General features: G+C 36.5%; 1 protein-coding gene and 1 pseudogene across 1 annotated transcript; both read left to right on the forward strand.

Moving 5' to 3' along the window:
- Nucleotides 1–14,241: 14,241 nt before the first annotated feature.
- LOC122278820 (L-threonate dehydrogenase-like) lies at nt 14,242–15,165 on the forward strand. The gene is made up of 4 exons (XM_043089023.1): nt 14,242–14,325; nt 14,431–14,485; nt 14,598–14,646; nt 14,863–15,165. The coding sequence occupies exons 1-4, from the start codon at nt 14,323–14,325 to the stop codon at nt 15,002–15,004; spliced, it is 249 nt and encodes an 82-aa protein (XP_042944957.1). The 5' UTR covers nt 14,242–14,322; the 3' UTR covers nt 15,005–15,165.
- Nucleotides 15,166–19,321: 4,156 nt separating this feature from the next.
- LOC122279570 lies at nt 19,322–24,325 on the forward strand (annotated as a pseudogene).
- Nucleotides 24,326–26,056: the final 1,731 nt, after the last annotated feature.

Consider the following 26,056-nt stretch of genomic DNA (forward strand, 5'->3'; position numbering starts at 1 on the left):
GCAGCGGATAATTTTTTTTTAGCAATACTATGCACCAAACTGAAAATATCCCAATACTTAAAACATACTTCATACATAAAGATCCATTGAATAACTAAGATCACAGCACTATTCCAAAATAGTTTTGATCCAAAAGTACTGGAGATGCAACTCCATCGTACAAGTAGTAATTTAACTACTATATTAACATTAACGACGCACCGTCGTTCAGTCGACTGTGTCTAGTTGGTCAGCTCCTGATCCTCCTTCAGGTCCTGTAACAAGATCTACCATTCGGGGGGAATGGTAGTTGGGACTACCACAGTGAGATTTGATTACAAATCTCAGTAAGTTAACAAAAAACTTCCATACAGACTAATGATGCATGTATGACAGTAAAAGCATAAATGCATAATCAAATTCATAAGTAATTAAAGCATAACTTAGCGTACAACATAGCATAATTGACATAGCTTAAATTGAATCATGAACTGAACTTGACTTGACATGAACTTGATCTGAAACTTGACTTAGCATGAACTTGCTCTGAAACTTGAATTTAACATGAAAAATACATACTCCACAGTTGTTGTGGCCCCATGTATTCTACGTGTAAATACATACTCCACAGTTGTTGTGGCCCCATGTATTCTACACAAACTTGACTTAACATTAAAAATACATACTCCACAGTTGTTGTGGCCCCATGTATTCTATATGTAAATACATACTCCACAGTTGTTGTGGCCCCATGTATTCTATACATCACTATGCAGTTAAATACATACTCCACAGTTGTTGTGGCCCCATGTATTCTACATAAACTTGACTTAACATAAAAAATACATACTCCACAGTTGTTGTGGCCCCATGTATTTTACGCATCACAATTGTAGTTAAATACATAACCAACTTGAGATAGTAACATTTCGTAACATGGCATAACATATAACAGACAACATATTTAACATGACATATTTGTAATGTATAGTAATACATGACAGAATATATTGTGTAACAGATAAAAAATTGATGACAGAATAAATTCTGTATAATAGACAATTACATGATAACTTGGCATGGTATGACATATATGATAACATACATACATACACTGTAATTCTTTTACTTAGCACACATACACAGTAGACTGCTAGTAAGTTAAAAGCTAACTTACCTCGATCTCCGCGTTTCTTATAAAACTTCAAGTGGGATCACGAGGAACTGTAATTAGTGATTCTAAAAATTAGAACTAAATCACTAATAATTTGAAATATGGAAAATATTAACTTAAAGAGTAAAATTTTCATTTTACTCTCTACATGTGGGAAATTGACCGTTTTACCCATAACTTAAGGATTTTGCATACTAACTTCAAAAATTTCCAAAATTTACATTCCTCATATAAATTTTGTCCTAAACTTAAATATCAACTCATAAAAATTTAAAACAAAACACAACCATGAAGAACACACTATGGTCGAAACATCCATAGGCCATTTCCCTTTATTTTTGTTGCAATTCCTTCCAACTTCAAAACTCATGCTTAAACCAAAATTTTGTAACAAACATCTTCCAATCCTAAGTTCAAAACCATACTTAAAACATCCATTTAGAAAAATCTAATAATCAACACCAAACTTTTTTGTAAAAAGATCCAAGCATTTGAATCACAAGTTTTGACCTTAAATCAAAACATCTCCAAGAATTTCAAAAATCAAATCTTACTTCTAACATATTCATAATATCATCCTAACATCAACCATGCTTTAAATCATCAAACTAAAGTCACCAAAATCACAAAATAACATTTGGAGTTTTTTGGTTTTACACTTAGTCCAAAAACAGGAGCTTTTTCCTCAACTAGTTTTGATAAATCTCTTGATCTATAACTTATAAATATATGATCTTCAAACCAAACCATTACATGGTTTAAAAAGATGTCCTAAAACATATACAAGCTTCTAATTCAAGATCACATGGTTAGAAATTAACCAAAACATAAATTTAGCCAAGAATATCCACACTTTGGCTTATCTGAATATCTCTTTGCATAAAATTTCATATCTTTGAAACTAACATCAAATATCTTCAAAATAATAATATAACATGTATATAAGATGTTTAGGATCCTCCAATAAAATTATCAAAGTCATTAGAATAGGTTTAGACCACCAAAGAGTTAAACTTTCTCAAAACAGAAACTGTTTTTCCTCTTCCAGTTTCTAAGTTTCTAAATCTAAGAACATCTTTCATCAAAACCTTTAATCATGCAAAAATCCTCAACCAATAGTCACATATACATGTTAACAATACTCCATAAAAATTTCGGATCAATATCTATCCATTAGCTTGGTCAAAAACTCCAAACTATAACATATTCTCCAGTTTATCTCCCAGAATGACCTTTCTATAGTTTACACAATATTTGACTGACCAAATGATCTTCAAATGGGGCAAATAAGATATCCATGTAAACTAGACTCAAAAAGGAACAACTTATATGAAGGATACTTTATGATAAAACACTTACAACAGCTTCAAAATAGGCGTGCAAAAGATCTCCTAAAATCTGTCCGAGAGAGAGTGTTTGATAATCTTTTATTAGAAGGAGTAATTGAAGATAAGTTCATGGGTGCTGGCTAGACACATTTATGGACGAGATAAGGGAGGTGATAAGGCTGGAGTTGAGAGTTGAGTGTGGTTTTCTCCTACCCAAAATATCTATAAAAGATTATCTCATAATATTCTATCCAATAATATCTACAAAAATCAACTTAAGATATTATTATCTAATAATATCTATAAAAATCAACTCAAAATATTTTTACCCAATAATATTCACGAAAATTACCTCAAGATATTTCTTTTTTTTTTATCCAATAATATCTACAGTTTTGAACAGACGTTTTGTCCGAAAATGTGAAAAAAAGTTATTGCGCCATAAGACTTTAAATAACCCTCCGAGTCTAATGGCACAAATCATAATACATTTTGACACTTCTAACTATCTCCAATAATCAAAAATACACTTCTAATACCATAGTAAATAATAACACTAACTATGTAGTTAGACAAAAACCTATACGATTAATGGATTCGTGAAAACTTATGGGTTTTTCACGAGATTCCTAAAGTTAATAAAAAATTTCACAATTGAATTTCTAGCGGGCTGTTACAAATGTGGTTGCGAGGTTTGTGTGCAGAAGATTGGTTTTTGCAGTACTTGTATGTGTCTTGTGTTCTTGAAGTTTGACATGGCATCAAATGCTTGTAGTTGGGTTGGATGTTTGTCCTCATTGGTGCCATACCGATTGTGGGTTACAAGAAATGGCACCAGTTTACCAATTTCATACTCCTCTGTTTGGTCTTTGAAATTTGCACAAACTGACATAAGCCAAACAAATCAAGTCATCTCCATTCAATACAAGAGCCTTAGCCCACAATTGATTACAAGACCCTACTTACAATGACACAGAGGTATCATCTAATATGCACTCTGGTCCGTATAGGCTTCTCAAACTATATGCACATATTTGAGCTTCTTTCTTGTGATGTTTATGACCCAAACTATATACACAATATTGACATTCTTTCTTAAGATGCTTATGAGTGTATCAAGTTATCATAGATCACTATGTTTTGAATAATTTGGTTTGTGCAAGGATTTTTTTTTCCTTTTTTGACAAGTAACAAATCCATGTGGTTATGCTAGTTTTACTTTAAAACATAGCTAAATAGAGGACTAGAAACATTCATTGATACAATGGAACCTATGTTCTTTGGCATCCAAAAGTGTCGAAGGAACCTTTTTAGAGAGACTTGCAAGTTACACTTTGAGGACTGAGTAAATCTTAAGGGGTTCCTTGGAGAAGGTGAAGCTAAAAAAAAAAAAAAAAAAGCCGTGCTTGCCACAAACCCAACAATATATTTATTGAGAGGGATAATAATGCAAGTGGGGGAGAAGAAGGGGGTGGGGTGGGGTGGGGGTTGAAGAGCCTAGTAGAATAGCTTGAGTTCATAAAGCAAATCTGATGCAGGGGGATCCGAGACAGATGATGCCGAGCTGTCAGATTGTACCTTGATGGCGCTGAGATACCATGAGTTGGTAGATCAGTGCAAAGGCGGGAATTGATTGTGATATGTTCCTCATTGGGGCCGTTTTGAGTGCGTTTCAGTCTTTTGGCCATAACTTTGGCTACGGGTGTCAGAATCGCACATAAGACCCCAATTCGGAAGGCTCTTTTCAGCGCGCATGCTGTCCACATCGAGCATGGCTCCATGTGCCTTTTTTTCGACCTCAAATTCTGCTGTTTTCCCCTCCGAATCACTAGTTTATTATTTTTTACTATTTATGATAATATTTCGCTTGTCAGTTAGGAAGTCATTTTAAATCCGATTTGAGCCCGATTTTTTACAGATTGCTTATTTTATTTCGAATTTCAATGTAGAGTGATTTCTGAGATTTTGCTATTTTTGGCCAAATTCGGATAAACATGATTTTTGGCTATAGCAGTCCGGCTTGTGGATTGATTTTGATGATTGCTTGATTTTATAATATTCCGTTAAACCCTAGAGACTTTTCTCTCTAGTTTTGGGCAATTTTTCTCCTGTGAATCATCTGTTGGAACTAGCTTGCAGGATAATTGCTATTCTGTCCGGCGTCAGTTGGCATCAGAGCTTCAACATCTTCCTGGGAAATTTCACCAGTTTTAATGGCTGGTGGTCATGGTCGTGGTCGTCATGGGCAGGTTCCGAATGAGGAAGCCCAACGCCGTGATCGTAGCGTTTAGGATGCGATGATTGAGAATTTGCAGAGGCAAGTTGCAGAATTAACCCAGTGCCTGGCGGCGCAGGATTTCAAGGATCGTGAGGCCTCTGATCACGATTCTAATTCCACTTTCGAAAACTCATATCACAATCATGCTCTATTCCGGGAGCACCGTGGTCGGGAGGAGCGTCATGGAGACCTCGGTTTTCAGGTCGATCTGCCCGAGTTTTCTGGTACGTTACAGGCCCGAGGGATTCGTGGATTGGATTAACGAAGTGGAGCGTATTTTTGATTATAAGGAAGTCCCCGATCGTGTGAAAGTGAAACTAATCGCCATCAAACTCAAGGGCAGAGCATCTGCGTGGTGGGAGCAGTTGCGACATTCACGAGAGAGGCAGGGCAAGGCCAAGATCACTGATTGGGAGAAGATGAAGAAGAAGATGAAGGGTCACTTCCTTCCCTTTGGCTACACGCAAACCTTATTTCAGCGACTTCATGCGTTGAGGCAGGGCGCGCGATCAGTCGATGATTACACGGAGGAGTTTTACCAATTTGTCGCCCAGAACGATTTATTTGAGACGGAGGAGCAGATGGTGGCGCGGTATTTGGGGGGGTTTGCGCCAGCCCTTACAAGATGTCCTCAGCCTTCATTCACTGTGGAATGTTTCGGAGGCATACCAGCGTGCACTTGCTGTTGAAAAACAGCAAAACAGGAGACCAATGATTAGGAGCGATCAAAACAGTCGACCAGTTCGACCTCAGGATTCCCGTCCTGTCCAGCAGCCCCCGTAGGGTAATTCTAACCCTACTATTAGATGTTTTCGTTGTGGTGAACACGGGCATAGGGCGACTGATTGCAAGAAGCCTGCTAATCAAAAGGGCAAAAATTTGTTGATTGAGGAAAACGTGGTAGACAAGATTGAGGAGATTGGCGAGCCCTTGTATGATGATGATGAGACTGATAATGTGCTGTATGGAGATGGTCATGAGACTCTGGTCGTTCGCAAGAGTCTACTGACTCCCAAGGGCGATTCAGGAGACGATTGGTTTAGAACCAATATTTTTCACACGACCTGCACAGTTGCAGATAAAGTCTGCAAAATGATCATTGATAGCGGCAGTTGTGAGAATGTAGTGTTCGAGGAGGTTGTCCAGAAATTGCAGTTGAAGACAGACCGTCATCCTAAGCCATACAAGTTGTCATGGCTAAATAAAGGAAGTGAGGTAACAGTTGATAGGTGATGCCTCGTGTCTTTTTCAATTGGTAGAAAATATTTCGATAATGCCTGGTGTGATGTTGTGTCTATGGATGCGTGCCATGTATTGTTGGGTCGACCTTGGCAGTATGATCGCAGTGTCATTCATGATGGACGGAAGAATACGTATTCCCTTAACATCAAGGGGAAAAAGATTGTGTTGGCGCCCTGGCAGGAAGGACTCACTCCTACCCCAGTGGCCAATAATACTAACCTGCTTTCCATGTCTAGGTTTTTAGATGAGGTTGAGCATGGAGGCGTGGTCTATGCTTTACTACCTTGCGAGAATAGTGCAGTAGACGTGGATACAGATTTACCAGTAGAGGTGCAGCGGCTGCTAGCAGAATTCTCTGACTTGATGCCAGAGGATCTTCCTCCTGGGCTACTGCCTATGAGGGATATTCAGCATCAAATTGACCTTGTTCCTGGGTCAAGTTTGCCAAATCGACCAGCATATCGCCTCAGTCCGAAGGAGGCTGAAGAGTTGCAGCGACAGGTGGTAGAGTTGTTGGAGAGGGGCTATATCCGAGAGAGTATGAGCCCATGTGCAGTCCCTGCCCTGCTAGTGCCAAAGAAAGATGGTTCTTGGCATATGTGTGTTGATAGCCGAGCGATCAACAGAATTACAGTGAAGTACCGGTTTCCAATTCCCCGTCTGGATGATATGTTGGATCAGCTATCCGGTTCTAAGGTCTTCTAAAAAATTGACCTTAAAAGCGGATACCACCAGATCAGAATAAGGCCTGGAGATGAGTGGAAGACGGCGTTTAAGACGCCACAAGGGTTGTATGAGTGGATGGTCATGCCTTTTGGGCTATCCAATGCGCCCAGCACGTTCATGAGATTTATGCATCAGGTCTTGTTGCCTTTTATGGGGAAATTCGTTGTAGTTTACTTCGATGATATCCTCATTTATAGTTCGACATGGGCTTCACACTTCGATCACCTCCGTGCTGTTTTTGAGATGCTGAAAACGGAGTGCCTGTTTGTCAATCAGAAGAAGTGTTCTTTCTTCACTACTTCTGTGACTTTTCTTGGTTTTGTTGTGTCTACTGATGGTGTTCATGCAGATCAGTCAAAGATAGATGCAGTCTTGGAGTGGCCCAGACGAAGGACCTTACATGACATCCGAAGTTTCCATGGATTGGCATCTTTCTACCGCCGGTTCATTAGAAATTTCAGTACTCTGATTGCCCCTATCACAGAGTGCCTCAAGGGGCGTGATTTCCAGTGGTCTGAGGAGGCAGAGGCCAGTTTTCAACTGGTCAAGTAGAAGATGACCGAGGCACCAGTTTTGGCACTCCCTGATTTTGACAAAGTGTTCGAGGTAAATTGTGATGCATCTGGCGTTGGCATTGGTGGTGTTCTGAGTCAGGCAGGTCGTCCGGTTGCTTTTTTTAGTGAGAAGCTATCAGGATCAAAGAAAAATTATTCCACTTATGATCTGGAGTTCTATGCCATAGTTCAATCCCTGAAGCATTGGCGTCACTACCTAGTACAGAAGGAGTTTATTCTATTTACCGATCATGAGGCCTTGAAGTACATCAATGGCCAACACAACCTGAGCAGACGTCATGCCAAGTGGGTGGCATACTTGCAAGAATTCACCTTTACACTGAGGCACCAAGCAGGGAGTCTGAACCGCGTCGCAGATGCCCTGAGCCGTCATACCTTACTCCTCACCACCATGAGTACCAAAGTTGTAGGCTTTGAGACGTTCACAGATATGTATGTAGCTGATCCTTCCTTTGGAAGGATATTTCAGGAGGTAACTGATGGTCACCGTCATGATTTTGTTTTGCATAATGGGTATCTGTTTCGTGGATTACAGTTGTGCATTCCAGATTATTCATTGAGGCAGCAAATTATAAGTGAGCTTCATAATGAGGGACACTTTGGCCGAGATAAGACCTTGGCCCTTATCTCTTCTGACTTTTATTGGCCCAAGTTGACTAGTGATGTGGCCCATTATGTGGACCGTTGTTATGTGTGCCAGCGGTGATGGGCCCCAAAGCGGCCCAAGTCTTACGGATCAATTACAAGATTACGGCCCCAATCGACTCGCTTTGAGACCCAACAACAATATTGGAAAAATAAATCCAAGAACGCCAAACTCAAGTCTATGGATGGAGAATTTAGACCCGTTGAGATCTCGTTTCAAGAACCTAGACTATATTAAAATCTAGACCCGTTGAAATCCCGTCTCAAGAACCCAAATTACAAGGAGGAATGCCACAAATGTTGTGATTTCCCTTTGATAAGTTTGAGAGTTCAATTAAGAACAAGAGGAGAAAACTCATTCACAAAGAAAATTCAATAAAAAATGTCTTACCTTCTCAAATGAGGCTACAAGTGGTTTAAATAAACAATCCCCAAAACCTTAAAGGAATAGTGCCGTGGGTACTGTAGCGTGAACAGTGCCGCGCTACAGTAACATCTAAAACCCTAGTTCAAATAAAATAATAACTTTCCAACTATGCCCTTGGCCAAAATACAAGGCCTTCCCAAAAACCCTAGTTCATTAAAAATAAGATATATGTGTGGGTTGACATCCTCAAGCCCACTTATTCTAAACTAACAAAATAAGCTCTTTTAATGAAATGAATAAGTCCAAGGCCTTCAATAACAATAGGCTCAAGTCGTGTCTTCTATAGCTTGGATCAAGTGGATCAAAACTGGTTCTCCTTCTGTCAAGCTCGTCATGAGTGTCAGGCTCTTGCTAACTTCATCCCAATTGAATTGTACCAATTCTTGCATTGCTCCCTTGATCTTTGTGGCTCTTAATCTTGTAATTGATCCGTAAGACTTGGTCCGCCTTGGGGCCCATCATTCCCCCTCTCCTCAAAAGGATTCGACCTCAAATCTCCACCTGGATCAAAGGGAAAAAGATCAGTAACATTGAAAATAGCAAACACATGATACATACCTGGAAGATCCACTAGATATGAAATATCATTAATCTTATCAAGAATTTGGAAATGTCCATCCAAGCTACTTCTGTCATCCACAAACAAAAGTATTAGAGTTAAATGAGTAAGTGGATTAAAATCATAAATAACTTCGAAAGGAGAATATGAAGTAGTAGTATGCAAGGTCCTATTATATGCAAACTCTTTAAATGGCAAACAATCCTCCCAAGTTTTTAGATTCTTATGAAGAACAGTGCATAAGAGCTGAGTATTAGAAACAATACTCTTAGGTACACCATGAAGTCGCACTATCTCCCTGAAAAATAAGTTAGCTATGTTTGTGGTATCATCAATTTTATGACATGAAATGAAATGTGACAGTTTGCTAAATCTATGCACAACCACAAAAATAGAATCTCTACCCCTTTTAGTTGTACGCAGCCCCAAAACAAAGTCCACAGATATGTCTACCAATAGTTTACTAGGAACGGGTAAGGGTGTATACAACCAATGTGGCAAAACCTTAGACTTGGCCTTCCTACATGTAATGCACATGCCACAAATGCAATTGACGTCTCTTTTCATCTTAGGCCAAAAGAAATGTTCATCCAACAATTCAATAAATGGCAAATGATACTCCTACAAACGTTCATGAGACACATCTAAAGTTTTCTTTATACCAAAATGACCATTCCAATTATATGCAAACTCAATGAATGGTAAGTAGTACTCCCACCAATGTCATCCAACACGTCTAAAATCCTCTTTATATCAAAATTTCCCAACAGACCACATCCATGCACAAGCAACTCATGCATAAGACTAGTAGGCACACAAAGTCTTTTCTCTCTAAACAAGTACCAATCTAGTCTATATAAATGAGAAAACAATGCTTTCTCACGTACTCCATACACATAAGCAAAGTCATTATCATTAGCATGCAATTTCTTGTCATATTCAAATCTCAATAACTTTACATTTAAAATAACGATACGATCATACCTTCTTGCTAATGCACAAGCCACAAAAGTTTCCTTACCATGTGTGTACTTGATTACAAGAGGAAAAGTTTCAATACATTCCTCCCACTTGGCATGCATTCTAGTCAACTTACATTGTCCTTTCAAGTGTATCAAGGACTCATGTTCTTCAAAGAAAGGTTGGGTAGGGATTATCGTACCTGGCACAAAATCAATATATTGCTCTATCTCTTTAATAGGTGGCAATCCACTAAACACACCAGTAGGAATCATGATCTTATATCCCTGCAACAAAGAAACAACAATATTAGGCAAAGATACGTCAAGTTCGTTAGTATTAAAACTTGGTTTAGTATAAAAACTCACTTTTCTTTTTGTTTTCCTCTCATTTTCTGCACTATCTCTTCTCTTTTCACTCTCTCTTTTCCTTTCACTCTCTTTTTTTTCTTCAGTCTCTTTATTCTTTTCACTCTCTTTTTTCTTTTCACTTTCTTTTTCCTTTTCATTCTCTATTTTCTTTTCACTCTCTGTTTTTTCTTCACTCCTTCTCTTGAAGTTTTGGCCTCACTATTTCTTCTTTTCTCAATCTCACTTTCACTCTTTCTTTTTTCATCAATCTCACTTTCTCTCTTTCTTTTTTGATCAGCTTCACTTTCTTTCTTTCTTTTTTGATCGACCTCACTTTTCAACTTGAGTTGGTCCTCATGGACCTGTGTTGGAGTTAAAGGAGCAAGTTTGATTCTTTTTCCATCCTTTTCAAAGCTATACATGTTTCTAAACCCATCATAGATCACTCTCCTATCACACTGCCACGGCCTCCCCAGCAAAATATGGCCAGCATGCATAGGCACAACATCACAAAGTACCTCATCCTTGTACCTCCCAAATAAAAAAGAAACTAGCACTTGCTTATTTATCCTAACCTCCCCACAATCATTCAATCACTGCAACTTGTATGGTCTAGGGTGTTTCAAAGTAGGTAAATTCAATTCCTCAACTAAAGTAGTGCTAGCAACATTAGTACAACTCCCTCCATCAATAATCATACTACATACCTTGTTGTTGATGTGGCATCTAGTATGAAAAATGTTGTCTCTTTGCTGCTCTATACCATCCATCTTAAATTCTGTATTGGGAGCACGCCTAACAACAAGAGACTCTTCATACCCTTCATTCTTATTGTATCTATTCTCAATACTAGGCTCACGTCTCCTCCTATCTCTCCCACTTTGTAAATTTCTAATCAATGCACCTTGTTGTTCCATCTTGTCCCTCACTTCCCCCAACTTCAAATTTAACCTTTCAAACTTTTGTTGCATGGACTGCAACAAAAAGAATGAATTTTCTGACATCCCCTTTGGTTATGAGTCACTTTAATGAGACATCGTATGTGCTGCACAAAAAAAGAATGTTAGTGGAAAAAGACCTTACACACTCTCCTTTACGTGTTTATACTCAAATAATGGCACTCCACTCGTGTTTCACTCTTAATTGGCTTTTTCCCGATAATGATCTCACACTCTCTTGCCTTTTACCTCAAGAGTTTTCACACTCAAGTTCTTTCAGAACTAATTGAACAAAATCAAGACAAAGCAACCTTGTTTAATCCCAACTAGCAATTAGATCCAAGAAATAAGAACAAGAGAAATACGGAAGGAACAACAATGACACGAGAATCAAGGAAATTATACGAGGGAAAGAGTAATTACAAAACAAGACACCAACTAGGAAAAATGTATTCAGCCCCTTTAAAGATAACGCTCAATCAATGCCAAACCACTCAATTTCATATGACAAAGTATTTCAAACAACTACACCCAAAATCATTTTCTTTCTCTTCTTTTTTTTTTTGGATTTTTTTGCCTTTTGTTTTTCGAATTTTTTTTTTCTTTTCCTTTCTTTTCTTTTCTTTTCTTTTCTTTTCCTTTCCTTTTTTCTTCCTTTTCTTTTCTTAACAATTCAACCACAAACAGAAATATTCAATTGTGATAATCAAACAATTGAATTCAAACACATACAAATTGATAAGGAAATAGAAGGGAATCAATAAAACCCTAGAAATTTCAAACCCTAGATGGTGCAAATTTTGGCAGCTCTCAAACAAGGAATTTAGCCACCCTATGATGATGAACATGAAACCCAAAAGATAGAATAATTTGGCAGTCCTAGGAAATTCGAATTTCTGCACTTTTTTTTTTTTTGTGCAACCCTAGAACAATGAAGCCCTAGAATTAATGATACAATAAATAAAGATAGAATCAGACCTGATTGGAAACCTTGCTCTGATTACCAAATGATGTGAACCCCAATCGACTCGCTTTGAGACCCAACAACAATATTGGAAAAACAAACCCAAGAACACCAAACTCAAGTCTATGGATGGAGAATTTAGACTCGTTGAGATCTCGTTTCAAGAACCTAGACTATATTAAAATCTAGACCCGTTGAAATCCCGTCTCAAGAACCCAAATTACAAGGAGGAACGCCACAAAGGTTGTGATTTCCCTTTGATAAGTTAGAGAGTTTAATTAAGAACAAGAGGAGAAAACTCACTCACAAAGAAAATTTAATAAAAAATGTCTTACCTTCTCAAATGAGGCTACAAGTGGTTTAAATAAACAATCCCCAAAACCCTAAAGGAATAGTGCCGCGGGTACTGTAGCGTGAACAGTGCCGCGCTACAGTAACATCTAAAACCCTAGTTCAAATAAAATAATAACTTTCCAACTATGCCCTTGGCCAAAATACAAGGCTTTCCCAAAAATCCTAATTTATTAAAAATAAGATATATGTGTGGGTTGACATCCTCAAGCCCACTTATTCTAAACTAACAAAATAAGCTCTTTTAATGAAATGAATAAGTCCAAGGCCTTCAATAACAATATGCTCAAGTCGTGTCTTGGATCAAGTGGATCAAAACTGGTTCTCCTTCTGTCAAGCCCATCATGAGTGTCGGGCTCTTGCTAGCTTCATCCCAATTGAATTGTACCAATTCTTGCATTGCTCCCTTGATCTTTATGGCTCTTAATCTTGTAATTGATCCGTAGTTGTAATTAATCTTGTAATCTTGTAATCTTGTAATTGTACCAATTTCCATGTGCCATGATGAACTAGCACAATAAATTCCTCACTCATGGCTTGACGTCAGTGAGAATCTTTGAGTGCCTGATGAACACTGGTGGGTTTAATGGACGGTAGCATGGAATGCTTGGTGGTCATGAAAAGACGCTTGGGCTTGTGAATGTTGTTCATAGAGAGGGTCACCATGCGCGAAGGCTGGAATGGCCTTCGCAATAGGAGAACTCATGGATGGGGAATCAGTGGCAACTGAAGGTAATGCATGGGGGACATCAACACAAGGTTGTGAGAGTACCACTGCTACACATAGGTATTAGCTATATTGCCAATATTACAAGTAATAATCACAATTTAGATCATTCATTTTGAACTAAGATTCTTTAATGCATATAGTTCTTGTTGTAATTCATTTTGTGGGGTTTATTTATATATGAACATCATCATCATAATTGTGCTTGTCCTGATGGTTTTTTCTATTCTTGGCCTATGTAAATTATGAACATTGTATGTTTTGTGCCATTGGATTGCCTATTTGATTCTTTTTTCTCTGCTCAATTTTTGCATGCAGGTGTTGCAGCTTTGATTGTGTTGATATCTCATGCAGATAATTTGAATGATGTAATATTTGGTAACGAGGGTGCTCTAAAAGGTCTTGATGAAGCTTCCCGTAACATCTAATATAATTACCAGTCCCTTGCTTAATATATACAGCACATGTAACTATATATGCATATGCAGGGTTGCACAGGGATGTTGTCGTTATACTTTGCTCTACATTATTACCATCAGATATTCGGAACCTGGAAAAGCATCTCACAGGCAATTTTTCTTTTAAAATTGTTACCTTTGTATAACTTCGGTTTTCTAGGAAACGTGTCACCATTGAGCAGTCTTTTTAAAATCTTAACTTTTGTTTCTTTAATGTTGTTTCTAAAAGTATGCTGCTTGTGTACCTGGATTACATCCTTCTTTATTATCAATAAAGCTCAACTTACTTACAGAAAAAGAAAAGTTTACTTCAGCAACCAAATAGAGCATCATGGACCAGTGGTCTATGTTTAGTAGTAAGATATCCACTGCTAAATGATGTTACATGAATAAAAAAGTTAGGGGTCCATCACACATGCCCAACCATTTCACCAAGTTGGCTAATGAACTGATGGTTTCAGCAACACACCACCTCATACTTATGATCTTGATTGTTGCCTTCTTTCTGGAACATATGCATTAGCAGTGAATTCTTTGCCAACATCTACCCATATATCTTTCTTGCAGATGATTGTGCGATAGCCTATCTTGTGGATGCGTATGCCTCCAGAGGAAAGTCTGAGTTGTTAGATGGAAAAGTCATGGTAAAATTATATCTTCTTTTTTCCTTGATTGTTTCATTGTGGATGTAGAGGTCCATTCATTCTAGTGTATTACAGGAAGAGTGCTGATATTTTTGAACTGTTTAGATTACTTCATCAGGAAGGTCAGACGCCATTGCAAGGGCTCAGCCTTTTCTCTCTGGTAAAATATGTTCTTGGTACTCTAACATGATTGTATTAGGACATTGTTTAATGAACCATTATTTTTCATTTAAGATATCAATATATCAACTGTTATTGTGATTTGTGTGCAGCAATGTGTGACAAGCTTTACATTTTTGAGAGTGAAGTTGGTGCTGGAAGGTGTGCTTTCTTCTTGGCTTGAAACCTTATTTACATATCAAAGACTGCTGTAAATTTTATTGGCTTGATTTCATGCTTTTCTTTTCCTGGTCATTGGGTAACTGATGTAATTGTTTTCGTGTATAAATGAAATTCATACTAATGTGCTATTTAGTTGATGAATAGCATTCCCTAAATGTTACCTTGTCATATTAGAGTTTGCTTTTACCATTGCAGTAAAATTAACATGGTCAATGATCTGCTTGAGGGCATTCATCTTGTTGCTTCTCTGGAGGCTATCTCTCTTGGTGTCAAAGCTGGTATCCATCCCTGGATTGTCTATGATATCATTTCTACTGCAGCAGGGAATTCATGGTGAGTGCTTCTATTCTCAATTTAATATTTTCTTTGATAAATGTTTTTATGTTCTGAAATTTAAGATTCCAGATTAGAGGCAAGCCTAAGAATGAGATGCTGTAAATTCTTGGGTTTTTAATTCTGCAGCTATATCATGGAGGAGCTGGAAACATGTCTATGACAGTTGAGAATTGTTAACCATCAGGACAAGCACAATTTTGTGGGGTTTCTAAAACTTAAATGTATTGGGAATGGATAAGTTTGTAAAAACAAATGTGGTTTTTTCTAATATTTTCTTTTCAAATTATTATAAGTGTCAATTTTGATCTCTAATGTTGGCATATATTTATTTAAGCCTACATTAGACTATTTGTTATGATTATTTTTGGCTAAATCTCTCTTCTTCTTCTTTTCTGTTTTTTTTTTTCTTAAAATATCTTAGCTTTTGCCATGAATGTAACTCGAGGCAAATACTTTTTACCACTATATGCTCAGTAGCTAATACGTATTTGCCACCAAACTGTAGACTTTCATGAAAAATGAACATTAGCAATCATACGAGATGGTGGGAAAAGATGTAGTTTGACAACTATAATTCATTTTGTGATATAATTAGCACCACGAAGTCTATTACAAATATGTTTTTGGCACAACAAGATACATCACAATAAACTTTATGTCACCATATTTTCTATGAATATTATCATGGGAATTATATTATTTTCGACCAAAAAGATTAATGGGTAAATAAGTTTGAAAGACCACAAGGGCTTAAATCCAAACAGCTTTTGTCATGAACTAAACTAGTTTTTACCACAAATTGAAATCATGGAAAAAATGTATATTTTCTCACAAAAAACAAATTTGGTGGCAAAATAGTATTCGCCACTTATTATATGCCACCAACATCCCATGAAAAATTTTGGTGGGCAAATTTTTTTTATCACTTAATCTTAGCTTTTTTCGACCACTCTCAACCTTGGAAAAAGCCCCAAAATGTTGTAGTGATATATTGATGTATCCGATCATGATCAACAGATGCAAAGAATGACTTCGTGTGCAATAATGCACATGGACATATACGGTGAGATAAAATTCAGCAGGTTGTCAATGGTTTTGTCTTAATGGAAGATGATAGACACGCTATCCTTTTTATAGTTTTTTTTTATTACAATTATGTTTTAAATTAGGGGTATTTTTGTAAAAAAACTTATAAAAATAACATCAACATGTAAGTTGTCATTTTTGTCATTCTATTTAAACACACCCATGATATTTATGTGTAAATATGTATGCTTAAATAGAATGATAGAAATGAAAAATCACATGTTGATGTGTGGTGTGGTGATAATAAGTACCATTTTTCTATTAATTAAATAATTAAGGTGGAGGAGGTGAGGATCAAGGAATCTCTAAGGGGAGGTTTGGATAGTGAATTGAGGTGAAAGTTGAATAAAATATTATTTTTTTAATATTATTATTGTTATGGTATTTGAAAAAGTTGAATTGTTTATTACATTTTGTTTGAGAATTTTAATTAGATAAGGTGGAAGAGATGAAATACTTTTTGTATCCAAACATAGCTTAAATCAAATCATCTAGGCCTAAAAGCTATCCTAGACTATACACCATCTTCCATCTTTTTCACGAGAAGTTGTAAATTAATTGCCAAATATGACAAATCTAATTGCATAAAGGAATTTCTTTTTTCCTCAACAAGCATTCAATATATATTTAGAAAATAGGGAATACATTAAGTTCAGAGTAGATCTTTCCCACTATCTATATATATATATATATATAATACAATTAGGAGTACTAAGGAGTGGTATTTGACCAAAATTCATTTTAGTTGCTGCCCATTGTGCCATTGAGTGTGTATACTGATTCTGAGATTGGTGTATTTTCCTAATCCTCCAGTTCTCCCGGGGATGGAGGTTATGACTGATATCCTTTAGGATCGGGGATATTTGCAATTGTGGTGATAGAGATTCATTTGACATTCATCTATTACTGTTTGAGCATCTCCTTCTAACCAGATGATTTGCCATTTTAGTAGGAAGAAGAGTTGTTGATGCCTCTCAAATGAGAGTTGATGCTTAGGATCTTTGAGGTCCAAATTTCAGCGATTCTTCCTTCTAAGTCTTGACAAACGGCTGACACTGTTGAGAATGAGTCCCTAATTTCTGCATCGAATGAAAAAGTTCAGCAATTTGATGGTGGTTTGATCTAGATCTCTTGTTGGAAGTTGTTGGCCTTCTTTTCCCATGCTTTTTTGTAGTCTTGGTAAGTGGTGTTGAGCAGGATCAAATCCTCTTTGAGCATTATGGATGTATGGTTGTGAACCATATCATTTCTTTTCCTTCATATGAAATCCATAGCTACAACTGCAAAAAGCTAGAAATGGTGAATTTCTAGTTTTGTCACAAATTACATAATGGAATCTAATTTAACTTGTTTACTACAATAACTATCAGAGACAAGATCTAATTTAACTTGTTTATCGATAATAAGCACATGTTTGGATAGGCAAAGAATTCTCAAAACTTTTTATAGATTTATTTCTAAACATCACTCAGACACAAAACACTTTTCAATTTCAAATTTAATTACTTATTCACTATTCAAATACAAAAACCAATATAATTCTTACAAATTTCAAAATAAATACAAAAATCAATACAACTTTTACAAACTTCAAAATAAAAGTAATATTAAAAAATTATATTTAAACAATATTTTAATTTTATAATATTTTTATTTAATTTTTCTGTCTCATTTCTCAAAATTCAATAAAAACCTCTTCACTCAAACAATTTTACAACTATTCACAAAATTTTGAAATACTCGAATTAGGGATGCCTAGGGAATGCGATTGTTTGGTTACATTTAGATGTTGAGGTGATTTTAGATTATCTGTAAATAGTAGTAAAAATGTAATGAATAATAATAATAAAGTAGTGAATAGTTTATGAATAATAGTGAGATAGTTTGAGGTGATCTAAGATCACCTTACTAACCAAACATGGCCAAATCATAGCGTCTTTGAAGTGTTCATTGATTGAACAAGTGATAAACTGATGTGAGAGAGAGAGAGAGAGAGAGAGAGAGAGAGAGAGAGAGAGAGGTAATAATTCAAAGTAACAAAAAGAATTACTAGATTAGTGAGAGACCAATAATGACTATGTGCTTGTTTGGTTAGATACACAAGATTAAATGAGATGAAAAGTTATAATAATAGCAATAAAATGGTTTAAGTTAAGATAATTTGTTAATAATATTAAAATATTTTGAATAAGATGTTTTATGGGATTTTGGGAAATGAGAAAAAAAAATTGAATAAAAATATTATAAAGTAATATTGTTAGAATTTATTTTTTTAATATAATTTTTGTTTTGAAATTTAAAAAAGTTAAATTGTTTTGTGTGTTTTATTTAGAAGTCTAGAAAAATTGTAATGATAAGTGAAAAAGTTGAAATTAAAAAATATTTTTGTTTGAATGATATTTCAGATGGGATGAGAAGAGATGGTTTGAGACCGTTTGCAACCAAATGGAGCCATTATATATTCATGATTGGCATGATTGTAATAACACGTCAACTTTTTTTTTTCTCAGCAAAAAGGGGAGGCGATAGTGACTAGCGTAGCAACCCTCCATAAGCGTAACCATAGAAGTCTATCCCCCCCTATGGAATGTCCGGTTTAAACTATAGCTACTACCCCAGGAGCAAGTCCATCATCTAAGCACCCTCAAAGTATTCAGCTGGCCGGTCCAAAATTCCATCTCATATCCCAAAGGTTAGGCCTTATTATTATAAGTGGTTTCAACTTATGTTTTGACTCAAACTCCTGACCTCTAAACACGTCACCTATGTGCACTTGTGATTATAATAATTTTCTCCTCTTAAAAATCATGTCCATTATAGCTCAACGTGTTTTTCATGGTTCACAAGTGAGGATCATCACATGGTAACTATTGGAACCCCGCACTCCACCCCTGTCTATAAAAGCATAGCAGTTTAGTACTTGTATAAATTATCTGCATTGTTTGTTATTCCACACATAGTAAATGCAATCATGACTACGAAACTCCTCATGATTGCATTTATCATGGGAGACTGCCAGCTTTTTACTCCCTTTCGAAGATCTCTTCCCCTAAGCCATTCCCTTCAGCACATAATCTTTCGGCCTACTCGTACGTATGGAACTACTGCAACTGAGGAAGCAGCTGGGAGTGATCAGATCTGGAGCATCTGCTGCGGCTCAATACACTGTAAACAATCGGCCGGTGAAAACTGCTCATGCATGTTGATCAGAAACTTGCCGCATTGAGCGTTAATGCAGCTACCTCTGGTCACTATTAGGAATAATGACATAAGAAATCTCATGGAAATGATGCCTCAGTTAATGTTACATGCTTCAAATCCCAAGCAGCTGGGAGGTGTTGTTCTTCAGCTTGTTAGCACTACTGAAATCGATCCAAGTTAAGATATCACTTCTTTATTTGCTTTTAAGTATGAGTCTTCATTTACGTGAGCCAATTCCTTGTTTTATTTATTCTTTCCAAAATTATTCCTGATGACTTTCTTACCACTGATCTCCGCAATAATACGAAGGAAGGTTGAAAAATATTTTCTAATTATTTAATATCACGTCATAAAATAATAAAAAAATAGATGATAAGTAGCGTTCTTCTAATTAATTACCTTATTTTGATTGTGAATAGCCTCTTTGTTATAATAAATTGATCACAAAAATCTGTTTTTCTTATAGTGTAATTACCTTATTGGAGAAGAAAATTCTTTTACCGTCATCGAACTTTTCAGCCTGTACCCAAGAGTTGCACACAAACTCACGAATAACTCCCTGATCAATGTGTGTGTATATATATATATATATAACACTATCACCACGTTATTTAATAAATTCATTTCATATAAACGACTATGTTGATTGCATGTGATGCTTCCTGATCGACCGGAAATTGGGCGAAAAATAGTTTATATAATAGTAAATAATTTATAAATGATAATGAATAATTAGTAAATAATAATAAAATAATTTACAAATATTTATCTTTCCAAACAGGCCGCTCACCGAACTAATTAAAAAGAATTTAATTAATTTGTTAGGGATGGTTAGAACAATAAAATAAAAAGTAAAATAAAAAGCGGAATTAATTATTTAAGATATGACTAATGTGGTTATATAATATGTCCTACGTCTTCGAAATTACAGAAGATTTTATTTTAGATAATAGGCAAATATTAATGTACGACTGCAATACAAAAGAACAATACATTAATATATAGTAAACACTAATTAGCCGGTCTAAGAGCCCCAGCCTAGTTAAAAATTCACCAAAAGAAATATTAAAAATAAAAAGAATCATGGTAGAGTTGGTTTATCAAATATACTGCCACAAACACAACCAGATTCCGTACATAAAAGTCCAACAAAGATATATATTCTAATGTACAATTATTTGAGTTACGAATTGTGCTAAGTTAATTCTTCATCATCTGTCAATTGTAATTCATGCCCAAAATGAAGATGGATGACTTTACTCTTTTTTCTTTTTATTTTTTTATTTTTTTGTACTTTAAAAAAATATATATTGAGTTTCTTGGTTTTCAACATAAACAGTACGAAAAAGTAAACAACCAGTCATGCAACATATACATGATGATCGTTTTCTTGGCATGTGATTTGCATGTGGCAGGCGTATTTGCACTGGGTAACTCCAGTGGGACTCAAGGAGCTCAGAGATGAAGAATTGAGGGAACTTCAGGGTGATGGAAAAGGACTCAGGATACCTTCTAATAGAGCATACGACTATGATGTATACAACGACTTAGGTGATCCGGACCAGGGAATCGAATACGTGAGGCCAACCCTGGGGGATGAAAAGAAACCTCATCCAAGACGTTGTTGTACTGGATGGCCTCCTATCGGTACAGGTGAGTCTATCACTTAAAAAGTATGACAGCTGCAATTAATCCTAGAAATTCATGTGCACTTCTTAATTGGGTAGTAGAATCTTAATTTGACTTATTTTACAACAAGAGTTGTAAGATTTGTGAAAAACTCTGAGAGTTCTAATATATGTCGTTCATGTTTCATGAATGGCCCAGATATAAATGCAGAGTCCCAAATGAATGCCTCCCAGTCTATATCTTGCCGAGAGATGAAGCGTTGCAGAAAGGCAAAAGAGATGCTTTCAATCAGGGGAAGTTGAAGGGAATACTCCGGAATATAAGCCCGTCCTTAACCGTCGCAGAGAGTGATGTTTTCAAAGGTTTTTCTGATCTTAACGGCCTCCACAAAGAGAGGACTCTCCATGAAATGAAGCCTCGAGATAGAAGGCAGGAGAAGAATAAGCGTTCATATCCAAAGATTTTAAGCAAGGTGCAAGATTCTGTAGAAGAATTCTTCAAGTTTGACCCTCCACAAATCATCTCCAGTAAGCAGTACTCCTTTTGGCATTATAACAACAAACAAAAGTGGTGTCCATATCTGTACTTATGCTCTTAGATAAAGATATATGGAATAAATTGTCACATTCTTACAATTGATTACTAGAACCTTAAAGCGGTTCTTAATGCTTGGAAGAAATTATATAGGGTATAGTTTCATTACATGCTGTGACAAAATCCCAAAGCTCTAATGAGTAAATCTCAAGGGTGGCAATGATGGGAATGCATTACTACTCCATGAATTTCTTTACATTTGGGGAAGAGTTAGCATATATATAGATATATATATATATATATATATCTACTGCTCTCCTTTTAAAGTGTTGCCTCAAGGGAATTAAACTACTAATTATAGCACAATTCTATATATTAAGTAGTATTTATGTGAGAACCTCAATCTAGTTTCAGGGGGATACATCTTGTTGGTTACGGGATGATGAATTTAGCCGTCAAGCTCTTGCAGTGATAAACCCTTTAAGCATAGAAATTCTCAAGGTAATTACAACTACATGCACAATGATAATGCCTTAAAAAAAGAAAAACAACAATGGCATAGGCTTCTCTCACTCAAGACTATTTAATTTTTTCTCTCAAATGTACAAAACAATAGGACTTTCCACCTAAAAGCAAATTGGATCCCTCCATCTACGGTGCACAAGAATCAGCACTCAGAGAAGAACATATTGAAGGCCATCTAAATGGGATGTCGGTGCAACAGGTAACGCCAAGAAATTATTTGTAGCACAAAAGAAATAGAGTTCATTTTCTCAATACAGTTAACAACAACAAGCACTTCTTCTACTGTTTGATATCTGGTCATCAACTTTTACAGATACTTTTTCAGGCAATGGAAGAGAATAAGTTGTTCATACTAGACTATCATGACATTTATCTCCCGTTTCTCAACCAAATAAACAGTCTTGAAGACCGTAAAGCCTATGCAACTCGCACAATCTTCTTCTTAACCCCAATGGGAACATTGAAGCCGATTGCTATCGAGTTCAGCCTTCCAGCTGTGGATCAAAATTCTTCTGAAAGTCAAGTCCTCACACCTCCTGTAGATGCTACCGCACATTGGCTCTGGCAGCTTGGAAAAGCTCATGTCTGCTCCAACGATTCTGGTGTTCATCAACTTGTTCATCACTGGTATATAAGCAAAAACCACCTAGCTAGTCCCTATATGTATATATAAGAATAATCTAAACCTGACCTTTGCCCGTGATGTCAAGAGAAATGATCCACTCACTTTGCTAACCAAGGAAGATTGATTGCCAATGATTAAACAGGTTGCGCACCCATGCATGCATGGAACCATTTATAATAGCTGCTCACCGACAACTGAGTGTGATGCACCCCATATACAAACTTATGGATCCTCACATGCAATACACATTGAAGATAAATGCTATGGCCCGTGAAACACTCATCAATGCCGGAGGTATCGTCGAGACGAACTTCACAGCCGGCAAATATTGCATGCAAATTAGCTGTTCTGCCTACGGGAACTGATGGCGCTTTGACCAAGAAAACCTTCCCGCAGATCTCATTAGAATGTTTGGGATATGAACTGCTTAAATCCTTTGAATTAATGATTTTCTCACTTCTTTAGATTTAACTCTAATTTCCTCTCAATGTAGAGGAATATCGGTACCGGACCAAACTTGATGAGAAATGGGTTGACGCTATGAGCTGAAGACATTTGATGAAATGCCTCAAAGGGCGTAAACCATTTCAGAACTGGTATTACAGAGTATATCATTTTCCATGTTTAGCACACTGTGCTCTACAATATTTATAGAGAGGAAATCAGATACCAAATGATTGTACAAGAAGTTTCTAGAAGTTTCCGTATTTAATCATCTAATATTCTGAGGTGGCATCACACGGGTTTTGCATGTCTGCTGTGTGCAATTCTGTTGAGCATTCTGTTGTGAAGGTGAGTGCTGTGATGCAGAGCATTCTGGTGTGCTAACAAAACTCAAGCCCATGGCCTAAGACTACTCAATGAAGATTATCCTTACGCAACAGATGGGCTCCTCATATGGTCTGCCATTGAAGACTTGGTTCAGACTTATGTGGGTTACTACTACAAAGATGCAAATGCAGTCTGTTCAGATTTAGAGCTTCAAAGTTGGTATAATGAGTCGATCAATGTGTGCCATGCTGATCTACGCCATGCTAGTTGGTGGCCTAAACCCTCGACTCCTGGTGATCTTACCTCCATAATCACCACAATAATCTGGCTTGCATCAGCTCAGCATGCAGCGTTGAACTTTGGGCAGTACCCTTATGGTGGTTACGTCCCAACACGACCACCATTAATGCGGCAACTCATACCAAAAGAGAATGATCCTGAGTACAAGATTTTTGTCAGGGATCCGCAGGGATATTTCTTATCCTCTTTGCCAAGTTGGAGTCAAACAACGAAATATATGGCTGTGATTGATATAATTTCATCAAACTCACCTGACGAAGAATATATCGGAGCGAGGAAAGATTTATCGACCTGGTCGTGAGATACTGAGATCATTGAGGCATTTTACAGATTTTCAATGGAGATAAGAAGAATTGAAAAGGAAATTGAGAAGGAAAAACTCTGATATAAACCTCAGGAACAGATTTGGGGCTGGGATTTCATCATATGAGTTGCTCATGCCGAGCTTAGGACCTGGGGTTGCCTGCAGAGGGGTACCCAATAGTACGTACAACAGTGTAAATATTGAATAATTCAAATGTTTATAATTCTCCACTACAGGTTGATTACTTAACAAAATGATCGAAGTGTCTTCGCAAGTGGTCATGATTATAGTGGACAAACCTCATATATAGCTATGTAGAAAGTTTTAAAGAAACGACACAACAATGCTTAGAGCCATCATGAGTTGAAGTGTTCTAGTCAACTACAATCAATGAGAAATAGTTAGCTGCAGTAGCACTTAGGACTTATCTAGATAAATGAAGAGTTGTTAGTCGTTTCTCATGGTTCTTATCTTAGTTGATAAGTGTTATCAGTAACAATATGTTCTTATCCAAGAGTTGTTAGTTAACGCAAAGCTTATCAAATGTAAACTGAACATATGTTATAATTTTATTTATATACGTGAGATTTGTGTTGCAAATAGATCATGGCACACAAAAATGGAATGTCTAATATGAATATGAAGAAACACTCTAGCACCATAAGCAAGAGTACTCGCCAATATTTTAGGAAAATATATAATACTCTCGCCGATAAAATTTACCAATAATGTGTTTCTTCATTTTTTTTTTTTTAACTTAATGGTTAAGGAAATATTTTGTAATAAATTTCTGATTTTTATAAAAAAATATTTAAAGAGATTTAAAAAATATTTAAATAAAAAAATTAAACTATCGGTGATTTGTCTTAATACCCACTCTTGATGGGTGTACGTAGTAGTACATTTCCAATATGTTTATCTTTTGGCCAAGAAAAGAGAGAGAAAACTTTTATTAACTTTTGAATTTTCTTTTTAATATTAGGACCATGACCATTTAGGGTAATAACTATGATAGTGATCATTATTATTAATATTATTATTAGAAGTAGAGATAGCCTTCTACTCTATTTGACGAGTCAGCACCGCACCACACCACACGAGTTTGACACTGAGCAACATCACATCGATATGTGGTTGAGTGCAAGTAAACGCCTCCATTTTAACTCCCTTCAAGTAACAAATTGTGAGTAAGTGCATGTTTGGATGCATGAAAAATATTATTTACGATTTTTGATCAACTTGCACCAGCGGTCCAGCACCTTCAGGTGGTCTTTTTAGAGGTCCTGAATCATCTCCAAACAGTCAAAACCAGAATGCCCTCAACCTATCACTAGTTTTGGGTACATAGAAGATGGCCTGATTGGGGTCATTTTTCTTGTTACTTCTTGATAAGGCAAATAATATAAAAGCCTCACAGGAGGACCAACACCACAATCTGACCATAGAGAAATCACCCCACAATGTATATGCTCCTCTGCTGTAATATCTTGTGAATTCTAGAAGGAATCACTCATAACCGAATATACAGGTGGACCAATAGTTGAGAGGAATGTACTCTATAAATAGCTCACTGTAATGCTCTGTAAAGTGTGGAAAAACAAATACAGAATACATTTTGAGTAAGACGATTCTTTTAGACTTTTTCTCAAGCATTTGGTATACTCTGATATCCTTTTCAATATGGTATCTAGAGCCAGCCAAGGCTAATTTCTCTTCACAATTTTTTTTTTCTCTTCTCTTCCTCTTCATCTTTTCCGTTTTACATCTCTCTGTTTTTATTTCTCTTCTCTCATGGCTTCCGAAAAACACAACTCAGAAACAGACTCATCCCTTTCCCCACCTACTTCACCTCGTTCCCCACCCATTCCACCTCCAGCTTCTAATCCCGTTCCTACCTCCACCATAATATCGGCTGCAAATCATTCCATCAACATCAAGCTTTCCAAAGATAATTACCTTCTTTGGAAAGCTCAAATTGTTCCTTTCTTGAAGGGTCATCAACTCTACTCTCATGTTGATGGTTCCTTTGTTCCTCCACCTCGGATGGTCAACAACACTGAAAATCCTGAGTACACTCG

The sequence above is a fragment of the Carya illinoinensis genome, chromosome 10 (genome assembly GCF_018687715.1).
Source record: "Carya illinoinensis cultivar Pawnee chromosome 10, C.illinoinensisPawnee_v1, whole genome shotgun sequence".
NCBI lineage: Eukaryota > Viridiplantae > Streptophyta > Magnoliopsida > Fagales > Juglandaceae > Carya > Carya illinoinensis.